At 33.4% G+C, this 19,111-nt stretch overlaps 7 protein-coding genes across 10 annotated transcripts; 3 read left to right on the forward strand and 4 right to left on the reverse strand.

Moving 5' to 3' along the window:
- Positions 1-797: 797 nt before the first annotated feature.
- Positions 798-2,531, reverse strand: Geminin (geminin DNA replication inhibitor). 2 transcript variants are annotated; one of them, XM_076898826.1, is made up of 5 exons: positions 2,255-2,531; positions 1,721-1,803; positions 1,510-1,637; positions 1,248-1,420; positions 798-1,169 (listed from the first exon to the last, which is right to left on the reverse strand). In XM_076898826.1, the coding sequence occupies exons 1-5, from the start codon at positions 2,306-2,308 to the stop codon at positions 1,113-1,115; spliced, it is 495 nt and encodes a 164-aa protein (XP_076754941.1). In that variant the 5' UTR covers positions 2,309-2,531; the 3' UTR covers positions 798-1,112. The 2 variants fall into 2 exon arrangements, with proteins under 2 accessions (XP_076754941.1, XP_076754940.1); XM_076898825.1 differs by having other exon boundaries at positions 1,721-1,836; positions 2,255-2,530.
- Positions 2,532-2,903: 372 nt separating this feature from the next.
- Spt4 (Transcription elongation factor subunit spt4) lies at positions 2,904-5,316 on the forward strand. 2 transcript variants are annotated; one of them, XM_076898781.1, is made up of 5 exons: positions 2,905-3,016; positions 3,098-3,204; positions 3,292-3,347; positions 4,308-4,438; positions 5,042-5,316. In XM_076898781.1, the coding sequence occupies exons 1-4, from the start codon at positions 2,948-2,950 to the stop codon at positions 4,424-4,426; spliced, it is 351 nt and encodes a 116-aa protein (XP_076754896.1). In that variant the 5' UTR covers positions 2,905-2,947; the 3' UTR covers positions 4,427-4,438; positions 5,042-5,316. The 2 variants fall into 2 exon arrangements, with proteins under 2 accessions (XP_076754897.1, XP_076754896.1); XM_076898782.1 differs by lacking the exon at positions 5,042-5,316 and having other exon boundaries at positions 2,904-3,016; positions 4,308-4,568.
- LOC143425786 (uncharacterized) lies at positions 4,130-8,161 on the reverse strand. The gene is made up of 6 exons (XM_076898780.1): positions 6,553-8,161; positions 6,089-6,452; positions 5,842-6,005; positions 5,610-5,751; positions 5,387-5,529; positions 4,130-5,273 (listed from the first exon to the last, which is right to left on the reverse strand). The coding sequence occupies exons 1-6, from the start codon at positions 7,696-7,698 to the stop codon at positions 5,049-5,051; spliced, it is 2,184 nt and encodes a 727-aa protein (XP_076754895.1). The 5' UTR covers positions 7,699-8,161; the 3' UTR covers positions 4,130-5,048.
- Positions 8,162-8,796: 635 nt separating this feature from the next.
- Positions 8,797-9,344, forward strand: Mago (mago, exon junction complex subunit). The gene has a single exon (XM_076898938.1). The coding sequence runs from the start codon at positions 8,807-8,809 to the stop codon at positions 9,245-9,247; it is 441 nt and encodes a 146-aa protein (XP_076755053.1). The 5' UTR covers positions 8,797-8,806; the 3' UTR covers positions 9,248-9,344.
- Positions 9,345-9,451: 107 nt separating this feature from the next.
- Positions 9,452-11,239, forward strand: LOC143425909 (uncharacterized). The gene is made up of 2 exons (XM_076898974.1): positions 9,452-9,766; positions 9,977-11,239. Coding segments are annotated over exons 1-2 (303 nt in total). The 5' UTR covers positions 9,452-9,764; the 3' UTR covers positions 10,278-11,239.
- A 444-nt stretch (positions 11,240-11,683) lies between these two features.
- LOC143426452 (lysophospholipase D GDPD1) lies at positions 11,684-13,242 on the reverse strand. Its single transcript, XM_076899927.1, has 7 exons — positions 13,022-13,242; positions 12,883-12,925; positions 12,600-12,781; positions 12,308-12,528; positions 12,100-12,233; positions 11,913-12,030; positions 11,684-11,827 (listed from the first exon to the last, which is right to left on the reverse strand). Exons 1-7 carry the CDS (start codon positions 13,143-13,145, stop codon positions 11,684-11,686), a joined length of 966 nt encoding a protein of 321 aa, XP_076756042.1. The 5' UTR covers positions 13,146-13,242.
- Positions 13,243-14,426: 1,184 nt separating this feature from the next.
- On the reverse strand, positions 14,427-18,854 carry LOC143425900 (U4/U6.U5 tri-snRNP-associated protein 1). 2 transcript variants are annotated; one of them, XM_076898959.1, is made up of 11 exons: positions 18,558-18,853; positions 17,743-18,191; positions 17,529-17,657; positions 17,015-17,434; positions 16,815-16,956; positions 16,426-16,700; positions 16,255-16,342; positions 15,981-16,179; positions 14,983-15,169; positions 14,740-14,894; positions 14,427-14,660 (listed from the first exon to the last, which is right to left on the reverse strand). In XM_076898959.1, exons 1-11 carry the CDS (start codon positions 18,718-18,720, stop codon positions 14,633-14,635), a joined length of 2,235 nt encoding a protein of 744 aa, XP_076755074.1. In that variant the 5' UTR covers positions 18,721-18,853; the 3' UTR covers positions 14,427-14,632. The 2 variants fall into 2 exon arrangements, 1 of the variants encoding a protein (XP_076755074.1); XR_013102088.1 differs by lacking the exons at positions 14,427-14,660; positions 14,740-14,894 and adding an exon at positions 15,692-15,819 and having other exon boundaries at positions 15,031-15,169; positions 18,558-18,854.
- Positions 18,855-19,111: the final 257 nt, after the last annotated feature.

Here is a 19,111-nt window from a genome sequence, read left to right on the forward strand (position 1 = left end):
AACGTAGTAGCTGTGACTGGTGCATGAACGAAACACCGTCAGTCGTTGCCAAGAAACTAATGTTAATAGCGTTGATGTTTTCCGATGGAATTCAAGGTCTTCTATACCAAAGATTTGTGAAATAAACACGTGATGCTAGTAATTTTCTCGATTAGTGGGGTCAGTTGCCCTGGTATGGAATACTTTTCATTTTTCATGTACTTTGGCTATTCGTAGAGCTGTAAAAAAAAAGCTTTAACATTGCGCGCTTATAGACGACTTAATACTCACACGTCTGACATGACACTCTTAATATATATACGTATATATTGAATATAAATAATTTTTAAAATATAATAAATTATTGTTAAAATAACAATTTGAATAATATTTACAATTATTACTGTGAATTTTAATATTCTACATAAAACTCATGGTGTTTGTAATATGGAATAGCTATTAAGAAAGTACTGTTTAATGAAATAGAAATTAATAATTACAAGTGTTACCAAAACGTATATATACTTCTAAGACTTCTGTAATTAGATTGCCTTGTTAAATGTAATATTGCTTCTGATTTCCTCGAAAAACTCATTAGTTTGACTTTTCTGAACTGGTTACATTCATCACCAACAGATAAAATGTTAGGGTTCTCCGATATTGTATTGTTTATATTAAATAGGTACGTATTCCATATTAAGGTAACTAACCCTTTCATTAGTTTTCGTTGATGATGAGGTAATACAGATCATGGATAGAGGACGTTTCAGGAACTTGGAAGATGCTGAAAAAAATTACAATGAATATTAGAAAACCGATTTATTAATTGTAATTAAAAATATATATGTGTATAGTATTTATATTATATTAAGTAGTATTCTATGAGGTAAATACATCTATAGTCGCAGCCATAGTCTTAGTTAAATGATCGACAAATTACGAGTTTAAGAATACAAGTAATCGCGATCTATTAAACTGAACTAAAACTACCTAAATTCAGACTTTTTTTAACACGCAACACGTCCATATCTGATAATGACGAGTGCATTATGTATCGTCTCCAATATGGAGTAGCTTAGCTCTGGACTTTTAAACGATAAGGCAGCGGTTGGCGTTTGGTTGCAAACGTTTAATTAAAGAGTATCCTCTAGGGAATTATTTATATCATTTCTATCTTCTCCCAGCATTTCCTGAAATGTGACATTACATTTAATATGTGCGAAGATAATTTAAGCATATCGTGAATACAATACTGCCTCTAGCAATACCTGCAGAACTTCCACTAGTGCTCTAGATTCATCTAACATTTCTTTATATATACGATTTTCTTCTTCTAATTTTTCAACGCGTTCTGTTAATTCTTTGTTATCCTCTAAGGCATCCTCCAGGGCAATCCGTCGTCTTTCAGCCAGCACTTCCCAATAATTTTCACTAGGACCAGCTGTTATGAACATAAACCATAATTTTCAAAATTAACAATTACATAGTAGTTTAACTTTTGTTTGAACTTCAGCCTAGCAAAATATGTACCTTCCGATGTTAAATCCTCAACTTCGATCTTAATCTTTCCTCCTCTTGCAGTCTGAACAGCCTTATCTTTAAAATTTATTTTCTTACGTTTTGGTTTCTCATCGCTTTTCGTTTTCTCAGTCCCTTCACTGAAACATACAGTTCAATATTTATAATTTTAAATAACATAAATAGTAACAAAAAGAAGGAAAGAACTATAGAATATACTTACGTTTTAATTCCTTCCTTCGCTGAGAGAGAAGATCTAAGCATCCTCCCACCACCAACTAAGTTTTCTTTGTCGGTGGCTGCTGGCTGCAAAACGTGCAAACACTTTCTGACCTTATCCTGTTTCGATAAAAGACAAGAATATATGATGTACCTTGAAGGTTCCATAAGCTACGAGATCGCTTGAGCAAAATAAATATAACCGATAAAGTACAAATACATAAAAAAGAAAAAAAAAATGTTACATGATACAAGATGGGTACACGCTACATAAAATGGAGTATATATAGAATATAACATATACACACAACTTAACTTCAAAATATGATTTGAAGCAACAAATAAGAATAATGAAAATTTATAAATAAATGAATTAGATATAATGAATTAGATATATATTTGACAAATTGTAACTTGAGTACAATATAGGTACAATCTACAATTCTGTCTTTTCTTGTAGAAACTGTGAAATACGTTACGTTTTTATCCGTTTTTATCATAAGCACAAAATAATAAAAAATCTTGTTATACTACTAACCTCAGATACAGCAGTTTTGGCGGTAGAAATTTTCGTGCCACCTCCAGGTTTCATGATAGCGGTCGTTAGAAACGCGAGTCAAGTCAAATAATTTAGATAAAATATAACGTACGCGGGGTAATAAAATTCTAATAAAATATTTATACTTTGAAGCTATATTATTTTGCGGATCAAATTTGGAATACTTCTCCAAGTATAAATTGGAAATAACCCACCCTAATTCTATGGTGCACAACGAATGCTCCGACTCCGAAGCACAACTTCCCGCGTTTGGTGCAGTATCACCAGGTCAAACAGTCATGGTTCCTAAAATATGTCTTTTGTAACGCATTAACGATTGTTATCAGTGTTTGTGGATAGTTTATGATATGACAATTAACGTAAGAATACGACCACTAAATATTTAATAGTACTTATTTCCTTTAATCGAAACAAGGGAACTGCTTTATTTTTAACATTATTTTTAAAAGGATTCCACGTGCTATTATACTTCATGTGGATTTAGCTTCAGGTATACCACAGTATAGGTATACTATGCTATGGTATTTAACTGTCATATATTGAAGTGAGTGATTGTAGAGGATCACATGTTTATTTGTATATATGTATTATGATAACAATATATCATTAAACTTTTTTTAGGGAATTTACCAATTTACGAATTAAATAATAATTAGTGTCAAGTATTAGGCAATGTCAATGGAGACAGTTCCGAAAGATTTACGAGGATTGAGAGCTTGTTTGGTATGCTCTTTGGTTAAGGTACAATTTTTTGTATACATGTCTTTTTCAGTAATTTTTAGATGAAATAGTACGTAGTAAAAAGTATATATTTAACTATAGACATTTGATCAATTCGAATTCGATGGCTGTGATAATTGTGACGAATTTTTGCGCATGAAAAATAACAAAGATAATGTTTTCGACTGCACAAGTTCCAATTTTGACGGGTAAGTTATTTGATGAAAATGTGTACGATCCGTTTCATTTATTTTTGAATCACGAAACTGAATTACCATGATTAACATTGCTTTTAGTATGATTGCTGCAATGAGTCCCGAGGATAGTTGGGTTTGTAAATGGCAAAGAATAAGTGAGTAACAAACATGTATCCGCACACGCAATAAATTAAGATTAAGCAAGAGAAATATTATTATTTTATTTGTGTGTGTGTACACTTTTACAAAATTATAACAGTTACATTATTTCATAGTAAATCATAATATAAGCTACTGTTCTTTACTCTAGATTATTTTGATGTTTCCAATTTTAATGATGTTTTCTCGAATTACCAACAAATTAATCTTTTCTTCTTTCTTCCCAATCATTTTTTGGCAGTGCAAATAACGATGACCTAAATCATGTTTTGTATGATGTATGTAAATGTATTGAAAGGCAGCACTGTGTACAAGATTTTAAAGCCAATTTTTTGATACGAAAGATAGCAACTAATACAAAACAGTGCAAAATATCTTTGCTTGACGTTAATAGTAGTCCATCTCAAAATATTTCAGATTTGCTTTTATTAAGAAGACAACATTATGCATTTATTTATATAAATTTACCACACACCACAATAGTTAATATAATAATAATAGTAATAATTAATGAGTCCTGTATTTAGTAATTTTCAAAATATAAATTTTAAAAAGCCTTTAAAATTTACATTTTTTGAGTTGTGACGCTGTTAATGTCAAGCACCAATATATATTTGCAATTTAATAAATTTTCTTGTGTCTGAGACTCTTAATACTAAAAAAAGGTATTACTATACATGTATATATATATTTATACAGAATTTTTACTAATATGCACGACAGTATGTATAATCATTAAGGAACATGCTCGTGTGCGTACATAAGATTCTATTTAAACGTATTTTAATTTCATGTATATTTTGCATTAATTTTTCTACATGATTTTTTTTTTAATCACTTTATAATGTTTCATTTATAAACTAAAACAATGCAATGGACAAAATTTCTCGCTAATAATTATAAATATTCGCTGCCGCAATTGAGATTTCACATTTTTTTTCTTCCCCCTTTTTCAGATCGATTTTGCAAAGGCGTGTACGCGATATCGGTGTCAGGACGATTACCAGCGGGTGTTATAAGAGAGATGAAAAGCAGAGGAATAGTGTATAGACCACGCGATACGAGTCAACGATAATTTCAAAAACTTGTAAGATCACTACAGTACTTGTAATATCGTTTAATAGAATAATATTCTAATCCTTTTATCTCTCACATTTTGCACTAAGGACTTTATAAGATCTTCACGAAAATATTATACTTGATTTGATTGATATGAACTTTTTGTTCAGGCTTCCAGAATCTCCTCACGTTAATTCTTTCGACCCTTGTTTCTTGAACTATGTTTAAGATTTTTTGTAAGATTTACTCGCTCGATTTGTTTACTTTCTCCCTAATTCTCTATTTTTACTCGATGTGTTTCTGTACAGATTTTTAAACTGTCTAGTTATATAGTAAGATCTTGAAAACGTTTGAATTTAAAGAATATATGTACAATTTGTGTACGAAATCTATGTTCCGTTATCGTACACATGTTTCGGTTTGCTCTCTTCTTTTTCTTTTTCTTTTTAAATCGTATTCGCGTATTACGTGATAAATATTAAAAAATGGTAATGTTTGATTTTCTAATTATTACTTAAATACAAAGTTAGTCTGTCCTGATCTCCTACGAATCTTCGTACATAATAAGTTAGTGTGTGTATATTAGAAATTTACGAACGTAAATTTTTTGTCTTTCTTTCCACTTATGCAGACCAATATCAAATATGATTGTTACCTGGGCACATGTTCGAGTGAGAGTAAAAAGACGGATGCCGCATCACGGGCAAATGACTGTTTACGCAATTAAGCCATAAGTTCGCGCAAGTAACGTGATAATTATTTTCATTATATACTACTCTGCCACTAGTGATAACCGTTAAACAAAGTGAACAATAAATGGTTTCACCCTGATGTAAAGGCCAAGCTGGTAATTCTGTAACGATCTGAAATGTATTATATGAAAATATGAAGTCATTCTTTCACCAATTTATCTTAAAGTAAATTATATCTTATAATTATTTTTATTCAAATGAAAATAGATAAATTTATCTCTTACTGGTATGTTCGCGTAAAACGGTTCCATTTCAGCCCAAATTCGATCGATATCCATCAGCAACTCATCAAAACCAATTATATTAATATCCATTTCTTTGTATGAAAAATTAACTCGTCTACAAACAGCTGCGACTTCGGCTAAATCTGATGTAAACACAATAAAACGTAAACGTTTATACGTTTTAAAATTCTGAGAAGGATAAGAGAATCTCGGTGCTACTTACTGCAAAGGAAGTTGTATCCCTGTGCCGAATTTAAAACTTCGTGCAGTATAAGTTCCGAGCTAATGTTTGTGAATATATTTGCAGCTACTTGTAGCAATAATACACAACTTTCCATGTATTGCTTCCATTCCCAATATTCTGACTATAAGATGAAGTAGATTAAATGTAGGACTTATTATATTCTTATTTAAGTATATTTTATGTTGAGTATATACGAAAAAAGTATAGTAACCTGGGGTGTTGTTTCAACTATTTGTTCATCTTCTGTATTCGAAGGTAAGAAAGACTTAAGATCTAAACTAGGCACAGATCCTGATCGAGTTAATGCATTTGACGCACCATTCATGAATTCTATACTATTAATTGATATGGCATCTTCCTTCTGTAGTGTTTTCCCTTAAGATAAGGTATTATTATTATTATTATTATTATTGGAGTGCTATTTTGTCCATATAAGGCGATTGCAAACCATCAATTACCTATTTCTAAAGAGCGTTCTTCTACATTATCTTCAAGCTTAAGGTTATCAAATGATTCAGAAATATCTGGTATGTGGTTAAAATCTGCAGTATTTGCATTGTTGTTGTTGGTAGATTTAAACTCAAAAATATCGGTAAAGTTGTCGGTATCTAGAGTATTGGTGGCAGGAGTATCAGATGCAGGTCGTTCCGCGGACACAAATTCCCCAAATTCGTCAGTCGCTTGATTGTTGCAACTTGCGTTCGATTCTGATTCCGTTGAAACAGTTGTCTCTTGAACCAATGCACGCAAGGCACTATATTTATCTTCGAGTTGGAGATTCATAAGATCCTGTTGAGCAGATTCCGATGTTCCTGATGTAGCCTAATTATAAATTAAATATTAAATTAATTTATCTAAAAACTAGGTAATTTAAAGAAATTAAGAAACCATTTGAAAGAAAGGTTACACTTTATTTTATTACCTTTTCCATCCATTCCAATTTATTCAAAACATCCTTGTCGTTAGTTAAATTTACAGTTTCTGTATTTGTATAATCTTTTACATTCACGCTATGGTCCTTGGGCGGATCATTGTTTCTTATCACTGTATCCTTAAGAATTACTGTTTTAGATTGATTCTTTATTGTACACTTAGGAAATAATTCTGTTAAACAATCTAATCTTGGCTGATTTCTATTCTGAGACATTGTTGCCATAGGTATCGGTATAACATGTGTTTGAGTAGTGCCATGAGCAGATTTAGTATTTATGTTATTTTTCTTTGACTTCTGTATCGGTTTCTTGATACCAAGATTATGATTCGCGAGTCTGCTTCCGATAGCCGAGCCCTGTTTCATGTCCCAGATGGGAACGTTAGAAGTATTAGAAATCGGAGCGCTTTGAAACTCTGTAAAATCATCGCACGGGTCTGTCTGTAGCGAATGTTTAAAATCTAATTGAGGGCGGACAGTTTGTTTCACATCCTTCAATACGTTTGTCGAGTCCCATATTGCATTAGAAGAAACATAAGAACTATTATCAAAACATGAAACTTTTCCAGGTACATTGTTTGCCATTTGCACATTTAAATCCGAGGATATGACTCCCTGTTGATGTAACTTCGTCTTACCCTTAACTTCTGAGGAATACCTTCTGTCCGAGGCAATGAATCCAATTTCGGCGGTATCCTGAAGGCTCTGAAATTTAGCCGCCGAATTTAGCTGGGCCACGGGTTGTAGATTCATCAAACATTCGATATTCAAGTACGGAGTAGGCGGAAATGGAAGTAAATGTAGTATATCTAAACTATTGAATGTGTAAGAAGCTTGTGCCGCCGCGACCAGAGCGAGGACGATGTATAATTCCTGTTCGGTGAGCTGTCCTGCGTATTTTTGATTCGCCAAGCTCCATATGTGTCCGAGAACTTCCATAGGAAGCTGACTAGTGAGCAATAAGGGGAAAACTTTGTTGGTGTCGACCAGCAGCTCGGTTTGCATCCCATTCGTCCTAACTTTGTCCTCTCTCACCGCCTCCCACACCATCTTATAGATTGGCGGTAAAGTAGTGGAGTTAGTCCACAGCCAAGTTGGCAATTGATTCAGTCTTTTATCCATGTGAATCTTGTGCATTGTTAACGAACGATTCCTTGGCCGAGTTTGTTGCTGTGACGAGTGTTAAAGTTACGTGAACTCGTCGAGCAGAATAATTTCATCCTCCAGCTTACTACCCTGGTACATACATCAAAGTAAACACTATAAACATTTCACTCGATTCGACGGGATTTACTTTAACATCCGCGCATATCACCCGCGTTCAATTCCCCATCGATCATTTCCATCGCGAGAAAAATCTACCACCGATCGCGTATTCAACGCGACTTATTAATTCTCCGTCCTAATTAGGACTTATTAATTCAAAATGGAACAACAGGAGAATTGCGTGGCACGTACACTTGACAATTCATGTGTCACCGGATGACCAGTGGACACCGCTTGTTACAAAGTCAGATCTATGACAAATGTGATATAGTTTATTCAAATTTCGAGATTAGGATGATTTACAATGTTAATCGTTCGCGTAACGATTTCCCATTACGATATACAGCATCTGTCAAATGTAAAACGAGCTACAACATATCTCGGTATTGCTCGTGGAAAAATATGATTTATTAATCCTTTACTGTTCAGTCGATATTTTTTATAACGCGTCAATTGCTTTCGACTTTCCTCCTATTCAATTTCCTCTTTTCAAATCGAATTTTCAGCATAAAAAATAGCTACTTCTTTACATCTCTGTTTACGGTCGTTGAAATGATTATTAAATTTATAAATATAAAAATGTAAATTATAATAGACGTGGAAATAGAACGATCTCGAGTTATGTGCAACAACCATTCACATACGAACCGCCTTAATGCGAAAATCGCGACCGATACTTGGCGCAACTGTCGCTCGAACGAATAATTTGTTCGACGCGTATTACATACCAATAAAGTAAACTGAACGGTTTCTCGAACATTTCATTAACCTATTATTAAGGACTTGTTTATGTGTTATCGAGTGGCTGTGCACATGTTTCTGTAATGTCAAAGAAGCAATTTTTAAAGAAACAATAACTAGAATAGAGGACAGAAGAATACTGAGGTATTTACTTTGTAAAATAACCTCTCTAATTTACGCGGCGTCGTTATTTAGAAACACAAATTGCAGACTTATCATTTTAGATCACCGTTGCACAATGTCGACGGACTTTTATATACGCTATTACGTGGGCCACAAAGGGAAATTCGGCCACGAGTTTCTCGAGTTCGAATTCAGACCTGACGGTAAATTGCGTTACGCGAATAATTCGAATTACAAGAACGACACGATGATACGAAAGGAAGCGTACGTGCATCAATGCGTGATGGAAGAATTGAAGAGGATCATTCAGGATTCCGAAATCATGCAAGAGGACGATTCTCTTTGGCCGCAACCGGATCGCGTCGGCCGTCAAGAGTTGGAAATTGTAATCGGCGACGAGCACATATCGTTCACAACTTCGAAAACTGGTTCTCTGGTGGATGTGAATCAATCGCGAGACCCAGAGGGACTCAGATGTTTCTATTATCTTGTCCAAGATCTAAAATGTTTGGTATTCTCTCTTATAGGACTTCATTTCAAAATAAAGCCTATATAATTATGTTTACAATTATTATGTGACGCATTCAATACAGATTCAAATAACTTTTATGTAATTACTTCACTGTAAGGAAATACATGGTAATTTTTAATTATCCTCTTTCCATTTAATTGTTCGTAATATTAGAGATTTAGATTACTTGATCTTACTTTTTCATAACAATATAAAAGAAGTGATATGAATCATAATAGTTATTTTTATTGATCAATCTTAATTGTACCATACTAATCATACTTGTCCTTCAGTGGTACAAATAGGTACACAAGAATTTAGTCACAAATTGCACATTGTATTATAAAAAATGAATTATCAATAAAAGATAGGCAATGATTATAAATAACGCGAACATTTCACTATATTTCATCATAGTAATTGAGTATTTTGATCGAAGAAGACTGATTAAATGGTTAGAGAAGATTTTCTGTACGTGATTTTAGGTTATAATTTCTTAACCTACACATTAAACAACTAATAACATTCTTAATTACTGTATTATTGTGATATTCAAACAAGTATGTAAGTACGTTATTTGATTTTCAATTATACTTTCATTTCATTATATAAATTCCATTATTTGTTTTATTAAAAGATATCAGGAATACGTATATATATGTTAGTGCTATTGAGAAAATTTATTGGCCTTTGTTATTTTCATTTAACATAAGAAATATATTTAAGTAAGTATAAATAAGACTGTAGTGCAATATTATACCATTCGTATTACAGGAGTAACGTGTCTCCGCAAGATAATAAAGCAACCATGTCGAATCATAACACATCCATGGATCGAGTTGTTACTGATTCTGTGCATTCAAGATTTCGATCTTTGGAAGTATATTGTGAAATTTGCGACATGGGTATTGCTGGAAATCACTCTGCTATAAAAAAGCATTATAATAAATCTCATCCTTCTAAAGAATTTTGTTGTTACTGCAAGGGTAAAGTGTTCACTTATATACAAATGCCTACTGATAATTCAACAGAAGAACCAAAGAAAACTATTTATCATAAGTGTAATAAATCTTAAACATGTAAGAAAAGCTGACAGAGAAATTTTTTTATATATTTATATATTTATATACGATAAAATATACAAAAATACAAGCAGAATCTTAGTACATCAAGTACAACGATATTGTACAATGTAAATATTGATTGAAAATATGATTTTTCTTACATTTCTTTCTATACAAGAGTTATAAAAGTCAAGCTCTCTTATACAAGTATAGTTAAAATTTATTACAAGTATAAAGATACATATAATTGTACGTTCACTCTTTGTACAAATGACAGTCATTTATACTATTTTTAAAGTAACTAATACACTTTTACAAAATGTGGAACAGAAGGTTAATTTATAGAAATTATTTTTTGATAAACGACTTTCTTTTAGTAGTGATAGAGAGTAGAACACATAATTTGGTTAAAATTAATGTCTGAATATAATAGAACATGAATCTTGAGTTGCCAATCATAGTCTCATCAAAGTGTACAGTATATCACTTATTTATTATTAATGAATTTATTATTAATTAACTGCTCTCTATAATTATTCAACAATGTAAATCATGTTCAATACTGTATTCTACCAATGTACATGCAATCTATGCACATATATTTTTATGTATACGTAAATATATATTTTTACAAATTAAACATCGATTTTTTCGATGAATATAAATATACGAAAAGAATTATACAAATAATTCCTTCTTTCGTATAGAGATATGATAACTATTCGTGAAGTTTATACTTAAAAATACGATGTAATAAATACTGTGTAAATAAAATTTAGTATTTCATAGTCAAGCTTTATGTGCAATATTATAAATAATATCATAATTACTGATTTCATTGGTTTGTGTCATAATACATACAAAAGTACAATAATACTGATAATACATATATACATATATACGATAAATGCAAATTAACGTTTACTTTAACTATTGTAATGAGTAAATATATTGTTTTATATGTAGATTCCTAGTATACGAAAAATTTATTTTGACAGAATTATAGAATATGTTTTCCAAATTATATTATCGAATTTTGAGAGTTTTTAATTTCGAATGTAATCGAAGTATCGTATACAACTGACTAGTATTGAAATGTTGGAATGATTTCTTGAAGTGTGCACATTTCCACCATTGTCTATGAATACTTTACTATTTTATCACAAACTCTAAACTTGATTAATTTGAAAAAAACAATAAAAGTGATTCTTTTACAAGCTTGCATAGGGTTCATTAAAAATCATTTTTATCTTTTTAGTGTTTCCTATACGTTAGTATCGATGAGGAACATAAATATATTTTTAATACTGTAAACAATATTTAGTTTCACGAAAGTTTTACCCGTTCTCTATCTATGGCAGAATATACTTTTCGTATATACCATATGCTTTTCGATAATAAATCAATAAATGTTTTGTTATTTCACGTTGATGCAACATTCCATTGGATAGTTCTTCAAAAATAATGTTAATTTTGTGGGATAATCTGTCATTACACCAGTTGCTCCAAGATCAAAAGCTTTCTTAAATTCTTCCTCCTCATTCAAGACCCAAAAGTAGACCTACAATAACATGTCAAAACATTTCTGCATAATACAATTAAACGTAAATATTGAAAATTAAATAAAATATAGGTCGTCAACTTACGTGAATACCACGTGCTCTTAAATGGTTAAATAGGCATGGTCTCATTAGTAGTACGTTAATTGTGCGTATCATTATTTTTTCCACAGGCAAAATTGTTGTTTTTGGATTTCCTTTTCGCCTATAAAAATACAATATTACAGTAAACTGATTTAACTAAATACAGAATAATAAAGTCTTTTTAAGATACCTTAAATAAATAGAAGGTAAAAATATTTCCAAGTGCGTTTCTCTCAAAGGTATAAATGGTAATAAACCAGTGTATAAGAGAAATATTAACAGCGTTACACGTCTCATAGAAAATAACAAGTTTACATTTGGATTCTGTGAAAAAGATATAAAATTAAAATTACTGTTATTATAATTTTCCGTACTTTTTCTTTTACTTTAATAATTACCGTTTTGTAACATTTTTGTGTTATTTCATTGCTAAAATTTCCCCATACAGTGTACTCCTCACGATTGTATTCCTTTATTAAATCTGACACTTTTGCAATAAGTTCATTATTATTAACTTTAATGTCAATATTAATTGGTATATCTGGAAATGCTTCGAACACTTCTTTCAACAAAGCAAATCTCCTGTGTTCCTCCCTCTCTGGACCAACATATTCTGCACCTGTTAAACTATAGTTTTTAAATGATTTTTATTAAAAACTACATTCTTTCCAAACAACTAATTAAATATACCTGGATCAAAATCTATCGGAAGACGTGGTTTCAGCAAAGGTAGATCTTTGTAGTTTACTTCTGAAATGTTCTTATTTGTACCTGTACTACGAAGGAGATTACAATCATGCGACACAACAACTTCTCCATCTTTGGTCAAATGGCAATCCAACTCCAACATTTGTGTACCAACTTCCACAGCTCTAGAATAAAAAGAAAGAATGTTTCTACATTGAAAATACGCAGACAATCGTGTACTAATTTTTTCAATTGTTATTCTCATCGACTCAAGATAATGACTAACCGTTTGAAAGCGTACATTGTGTTTTCATAGCCTTCTCCTGCCCCTAGAAAACGATTATTTTAATTAATATTAAATAATTAACATCTCTTGCATGTGCAAAGAATGCGATATTTAAATTGTAAAAAACCGTGAAACACACCGCCTCTGTGGCTGATATGATGGCACATAAATTTCACCTGTTTCTTTTTGTGCAACAACGTCGGATATTTAAAAAGTATCATTGATGTTAAGATATAACCTCCTACGAACGTGTATAATAACATCTTATATTTCTCTATTGTTTTTTATTCGTATTATACATCGAAGCATGTCACTGATCGACCAATTTTTTATTGACATCCGAACGAGTGCTTCATGTGACAGCGAGAGCTAAAAGAAAGTTAGATGAGATCAACGCATCACTCGATATGCTGTTTTTTACAATTGACACAACTGTAAACGCTACAATTACGAAATTGTTTTGGCTGAAATCGTATGAGAATACTTTTTTTTCTTAAAGCGCCGCCATGCGATAAAAATGTGCATGTAATTTGTATATCTTATGTAACAATAAATGTAATCGCGATAGTCAGGTTTTAATATCGCAGAAAATGTTAACATTTTTTTTCTGTGTACTAAAGTCAGTACATAACCGTAATAAACTTTTGACGTCCTCAATAAACGAATCGTGTCATAAATGAAGTATTTTCCTTATGGTCGGTCGTACAAATAGCTAGCATTGTATATTTTAGTAATTTTAATAAATTTTCTTGTATATCTCAGTAGTTTCATTGCAATTTCTTATATATTTGCCGCTTTAGAGGTAAGAGAGAGAAAGATATATACGAAAGCTACGAGAAGGAGTGAGACAGATGCTACTGTTTCTACTTTAGAACCCGTGGCGCCATCTCTGTAAAAAGTGCTCAAACTGGTCGCTCAGCGGTACTGACAGCGAAGTGAACTACTGAAAACTACTAGCGCCATCTCTCGGAGAAGTAGTGAAACTAGTCGGCAATTAGTTTCACTACTTTCCCCAGAGATGGCGCTAGTAGTTTTCAGTAGTTCACTTCGCTGTCGGTACCGCTGAGCGACCAGTTTGAGCACTTTTTACAGAGATGGCGCCACGGGTTCTACAGGAGGGTCTGTATTGTCTGTCTTACTCTTTCTTGTAGCTTTCGTATATATCTTTCTCTCTCTTACTTCTAAAGCGGGAGATATAATTTATCCGACTCTTTCTATTAAATGAAAATTAAGGAATTTCTTAATTGAATCAGCAGTACTCTAAAATTCTGTAATTAAGATGAGAGAGAGCAGCAGAGAGAAGGAAAGAGAAACGGAAACGAATAAAGAAGTTTTTATGAAACGCTGAGATAAGTTTAAACTTTTATTATTCCTACGGAACTTTTTTGTTGCTTTTGAGGTGTAGTATGAGCTGTAAAAATTTGTTACAGTGACTCAGCCTGTACAATAAAACTTTAGGAGTAAAAAATAAATAATTATATTATCAAAATTTGCTGATATTTTGAAGGGTAAATTAAAAGTTGTCGTATACATTAAATATGTAATGAATACGAAAGGAATTAGCCTTCATTATAAATTCACAAATGTTATTTTATTATCATGTATGTAGATTAACAAATCAGAGGAAAAATGTGCAATATTTTTCACTTTATGACGATTAACGTATTATTCTTTCTGAAAAATTGTACCGATAATATTTTCTTCCTGCCTCTATATTATATACAATTTATTGAAGTTCAATTTAAACCTTTTAATGTTTCGACTTTGATATGCTAGTCCTGAAAAAAAAATAATCATGTCTTTTTGGGAAATATTACTTCGAACCGTCACATTGAAGTAACAGAAAAGTTTGCTTACGTTTGCATTTGTTTGCTTCCACTCAGTACTATATACGGCGACTGAGTTTCCTTCTGTTTCGCTTGCAATAAATTAAGCGTTCCTAGAGGCGTATCCGTAGATGACATACGTTTCATCAAAACTTCCTGTTCCGCTTTCTTCATTCGTTTCTCGACCTAAAAGTTATTCAGTTCACCGTTTAAGTCCTTCATTTTTTAGTATATAAGAAAGTGTTATAACTTAATGTAATAAATAAATGTAAACCTTATTTTTTCCTGGACCTTTCCCATGGAACTTATGCGAAAGATATCGGAAAGCTTCCTTCGCGCTTAAAACGTGGCCATCGTCGTCAATGTATTCCAACTTGACGTTCGGTTTAAAGCCATCCTTCTCCTTGAACTCGGACGTTGGACCGTTGAAACGATCGCGTCTGCCGAATTTATCATCGTCCCTACAAACAAAAAGAAACGGATGAAGTCATATGTGTACGAGCACGGTAAATTCTGTCTTCGACTTAATAGAATTTTACAGTAGCCCATGGAATTCGGTGTTATACGTTACGAACGGAAAGAAAAGAATTTATTACGTTTCCAAGATACCTTACATTATGCGATTAAATTAACACGAATCTAAACAAGTCGATACCAACTATCACAGTCAAACATATGTTCTCGTGAAGTATATATTGGGAATCTAAATGCCATTTGTTATTCCCGCGAAAAGTTGACTTTTAAGACGTACGTCCATAACTATTGAAAAAGATAAGGTTCGAACTAAGACTGCGTAGACGCCTTACCCTAATTGTTATTTTATACTCCGCACGTTCGGACATGCAACTGCAGAATGCAATAAACGAAACCATACTAAAGATGTACAAAATTAATGCAACTTCGATCCATACTTGGACTTGTCTAGAACGCTCTCTCGTACGTATTCTCGCTCGGAACAATAGAATCGCATAATATAAACATACCTCTATCAATCCTACTCTCTTCTCAGGCCTTTGATCATCTCCGACATAAAGTAGTTTAATCTCTTGTTGCAGTAGCGGATCATCCATTTTCCGAGCACCGAAATCTGGGCTCTATTTACGACTGTTAACTAACAGTTTGAAATTCACTAGAGACTCGTCTAACAAGGTTCGATTTGATATTCATTCAATAGAAGAATATTTCTTACATCGGTTACTTTCTGTTTTTTCGTCTTTTTTCAGCGTGTAAGAAAGCTTCTTGTATTGAACGATAGTTATGTTCGATACATACCCGTAAGTCTTGTCCTCTATCGAGTAATTCTGGGCTTGTAAGTGTGCAAAACGAGATGCGGATGGTCTACTGCTGTCCTCTTTTTGCAAATATCCTTTACTCATAGCTAGTTTCAGCGCACCGCCAACGCCATGTCCGAGCGAAGGCTCGGCGTCTAAAATCGCGGCTTCCATCGCCACTGGCTCTGATGTGCTTTCGTCTATTAATAAAGTACAGTATGTTATAATATAGTGTAAGAAAAATTAAGTAATTAGGGTAGATATTGAAGAGATACCTAGTTGCACAGTATTCCAGGCGCCACGGCCATCGTCTTCTTCTTCGTTCGCTGGTGGCTCTTCTTTGACTCCATCCATTTCGAAGTCCTATAATTTTTAGTGAAAAGAGGAAAAGAAATATACCTATACTCATTTCAAATAAGTTAATGTAATAATAGAACATTCAATACCATCAATTCCTGGCCATTTTCTTCCCTGTTCCCAGCAAGACCATAAGTAGGAATATCTCCTAAGGTCCTGCAAAATTCTGCAGTAGCATTAAGAACAATATTTCCAGACTGATTTTCTTCAGAACTCATTGGCTCCTCTTTAATAGATTCAGCGACCTTTTCAATGCTCGATATTTGAGTTTCTTTTAATCGCTGAGCTTTCTTCAACGCTAATTGCAATTCCAGTTCTTTGTCATCCTCTTCCAGCTTAATTCCACTGAGATCTTCAGTGGGAGCTTGATTTGAGAATTTAAAAAAATCGACTTATAAATTCTTGAACAGTACAATATTTAACGTGAAAATTTGAACATATACATAATTATAATTTCTAAAGAGAGCGTGGAAAATACCTCCTAAATCATCCACATCTAAAGCATCGTTTTCCTTCGCATCTTCGGTTCGTTTGCTTCTTCTACTCCCCAAATCTCGAAGATAATCTTTATCTTCAGGGATTAAATCCTTTGCTTTTAATTTTTTCCTAATCTTCCGAATCTGTAACGTAACAAAACGTTAACTCTGTCTATTGTACAAAGTTTCCATTCAAACATACCTTTTTCTTTGGTTTCTTGAACTTTGCAAGCTCTTCATCGTTATAATATTCACTGGCTAGTTTCGGCTCTGCTAATTGTAACGATTCTATTCGCTTGTTCGCTAAACGTTGCTTAACGTAATCGAGTTTACTTTGCTTTATTTCTTTGAAGTTATTGGTTCCCAGGACGAAATTATCTTTCTTCTCGCCCTCGATCTCTTCATCGTACTTATTCAAGACCGTTTTCTTTGGTAAACCAAGCTCATCAAAGTTGTTGTCATCGTATGCATCGTAACCAGGTTTTTTAGTTTTATTTAAAATATTACGTTGATAACGTTCTTCGTCCGTTATATTCACGTTAACCAGCACATCTTCAGCTTCGTCCAATACTCCTTGATCTTTTAGCGTCAGAATAACCGTTTTGCCTTCTTCGAATTTCTCCTATTAAATATCATTAGAATAGGATTATTTAATTACTAATCTTTGCTCGATTTACGTGGAGTACTAGTTTTACAGGTTTTTTAACAACACTTACAATATTATGCTCTACTTTGAGTCCTTTTAAATTTTTGTCTGTGTAAGCTGTATTACGAGCAGCGTGTATTTCTTCTTTAACCAAATTCCCAATACCAAATTCCTCGTCCAATTGATCTAACATTTTAGCCTTACATGAAAATATAAAAAATTAAATTATTAATCATGAATACGTTACACGAATACAAATTATATTCGAAATGTTTTATTATTACTCTCTCTTCCGCCTTTCTCTTTTCTTCCTCCAAGCGTCTAGTCTTATCGATCCAATTTTTAGTATCATCATCGGAATCGCATTCACCTAAACCTTTCACTTTTGCTAGATTAGCTTCGATTAATCTCTTCTGTTTCTGAGTACCAAATTTCTCTCTCAATTTCTGGCTCCACAACTTTTCCTTAACGTCAGGAGCAGGTTTATGATAAAACTCTCCCAGATCGTCTTTGATCTTATTGGGATCATCCTTCGGAGTACTGTCAACCTCTAACGGTTTCAAACCTAGCTTTGCTCTCAACTTGTTAGTCTCCTCGATGGATAAAGAGGTTTGCGCCGCGCCACCTTTGCTCGGCGAAGGGCTGCGCTGTTTGGAGATTTCGGGAGGCGGAGGCGTCAAAGGATGGGATGACCTGGAGATTTTCGGCGGAGGAGGGGCATTGACTATTTCAACTGAAATGAAACGAACGCAGTATTAACTGATATTAAGTATCGTACGCTAATCATAGTAAATGCTTATGTACCTATGCAAGATATAAATATTATTCGCTTTGCTTTCCCTCCAAATTATTTAATCTTGCGACTTGAAATCAATAAGTATAATTCTGCGCAGACGAGATACGGGACGTTAATCACGAAACCGCGGTAGGAACGCGACGAGAGATCGAACGAGCGAACGCAGCCTCGGCCAACCCGCTCGTAAACAATTTTCGCAAAGCGGCGAGCGTAGTTAATTATTGTTAAGACACGCGACACCGAGAGAAAAGCCACCGTACGATCGTATTCGTCTAGCCTAAATAGAATTAATCAGATAATAACCATCGCTGTCATAATCCTTCCGTTCTTTTCGTCGATGCTTTTTGTGATGCCTGTGCTTTTCCGATTTCTCGCGCTCAGGCGTGTAACTTCGTGAACGACTCCGATGACGCTTCTTCTTAGCGTCCCGGCTCTTCTCGGTCTTGTGCCGTTTGTTCGAACCCATTCTCGTTCCTTACGTATCGCACGTGAAACGCAGGACTCGCCGTTTTCCGTTCGAACTCGTTTAAATATGAAAACGATCGGGACCAAATCGTGGGACCCCGTAACTGTCCACCATCTTTTCCCATGCGCACTTCGTATGACAATATGCGTGACGCGAGGCGTTACCAACTTGCGCCTCGCTCGGGAGAAATGTTCGCGCGTTCCAGTCGATGGTTAAATTAAGCAGATAATGAAATTGTTGCGAATTTCGTTTAAAAAATTCGTTTACGCTTGAACAAATTAATAAAATGTACAATAAATACGAATTTCCTGTTCCTCTGTCATGATCGACGCGTCATCTGTCTAAGAACAGCTGAAACTGACTCGCGCATTGTCATTGACAACGAAGTCGA

This window comes from Xylocopa sonorina, chromosome 8 (assembly GCF_050948175.1).
Source record: "Xylocopa sonorina isolate GNS202 chromosome 8, iyXylSono1_principal, whole genome shotgun sequence".
Classification (NCBI taxonomy): Eukaryota; Metazoa; Arthropoda; class Insecta; order Hymenoptera; family Apidae; genus Xylocopa; species Xylocopa sonorina.

What these genes read in the sequence shown, in the direction of transcription:
- Geminin (XM_076898825.1), bottom strand. Translation starts at nt 2,308, where the DNA reads ATGAAACCTGGAGGTGGCACGAAAATTTCTACCGCCAAAACTGCTGTA. An exon ending in GCGAAGGAAGGAATTAAAAC is followed by an intron (nt 1,638 to 1,720) that starts GTAAGTATATTC and finishes TGTATGTTTCAG; the next exon opens with TGAAGGGACTGAGAAAACGA. An exon ending in TGAGGATTTAACATCGGAAG is followed by an intron (nt 1,421 to 1,509) that starts GTACATATTTTG and finishes TGTTCATAACAG; the next exon opens with CTGGTCCTAGTGAAAATTAT.
- Spt4 (XM_076898782.1), top strand. Translation starts at nt 2,948, where the DNA reads ATGTCAATGGAGACAGTTCCGAAAGATTTACGAGGATTGAGAGCTTGT. An exon ending in ACAAGTTCCAATTTTGACGG is followed by an intron (nt 3,205 to 3,291) that starts GTAAGTTATTTG and finishes CATTGCTTTTAG; the next exon opens with TATGATTGCTGCAATGAGTC. An exon ending in TTGTAAATGGCAAAGAATAA is followed by an intron (nt 3,348 to 4,307) that starts GTGAGTAACAAA and finishes CCCCTTTTTCAG; the next exon opens with ATCGATTTTGCAAAGGCGTG.
- LOC143425786 (XM_076898780.1), bottom strand. Translation starts at nt 7,698, where the DNA reads ATGCACAAGATTCACATGGATAAAAGACTGAATCAATTGCCAACTTGG. An exon ending in AGAACGCTCTTTAGAAATAG is followed by an intron (nt 6,006 to 6,088) that starts GTAATTGATGGT and finishes CCTTATCTTAAG; the next exon opens with GGAAAACACTACAGAAGGAA. An exon ending in GGGATACAACTTCCTTTGCA is followed by an intron (nt 5,530 to 5,609) that starts GTAAGTAGCACC and finishes TGTTTACATCAG; the next exon opens with ATTTAGCCGAAGTCGCAGCT.
- Mago (XM_076898938.1), top strand. Translation starts at nt 8,807, where the DNA reads ATGTCGACGGACTTTTATATACGCTATTACGTGGGCCACAAAGGGAAA.
- LOC143426452 (XM_076899927.1), bottom strand. Translation starts at nt 13,145, where the DNA reads ATGTTATTATACACGTTCGTAGGAGGTTATATCTTAACATCAATGATA. An exon ending in TCATATCAGCCACAGAGGCG is followed by an intron (nt 12,926 to 13,021) that starts GTGTGTTTCACG and finishes ATCGTTTTCTAG; the next exon opens with GGGCAGGAGAAGGCTATGAA. An exon ending in TAAGAGCACGTGGTATTCAC is followed by an intron (nt 11,828 to 11,912) that starts GTAAGTTGACGA and finishes ATGTTATTGTAG; the next exon opens with GTCTACTTTTGGGTCTTGAA.
- LOC143425900 (XM_076898959.1), bottom strand. Translation starts at nt 18,720, where the DNA reads ATGGGTTCGAACAAACGGCACAAGACCGAGAAGAGCCGGGACGCTAAG. An exon ending in TCAAAGTAGAGCATAATATT is followed by an intron (nt 17,435 to 17,528) that starts GTAAGTGTTGTT and finishes GATATTTAATAG; the next exon opens with GAGAAATTCGAAGAAGGCAA. An exon ending in CTGGAATACTGTGCAACTAG is followed by an intron (nt 16,180 to 16,254) that starts GTATCTCTTCAA and finishes CTTTATTAATAG; the next exon opens with ACGAAAGCACATCAGAGCCA.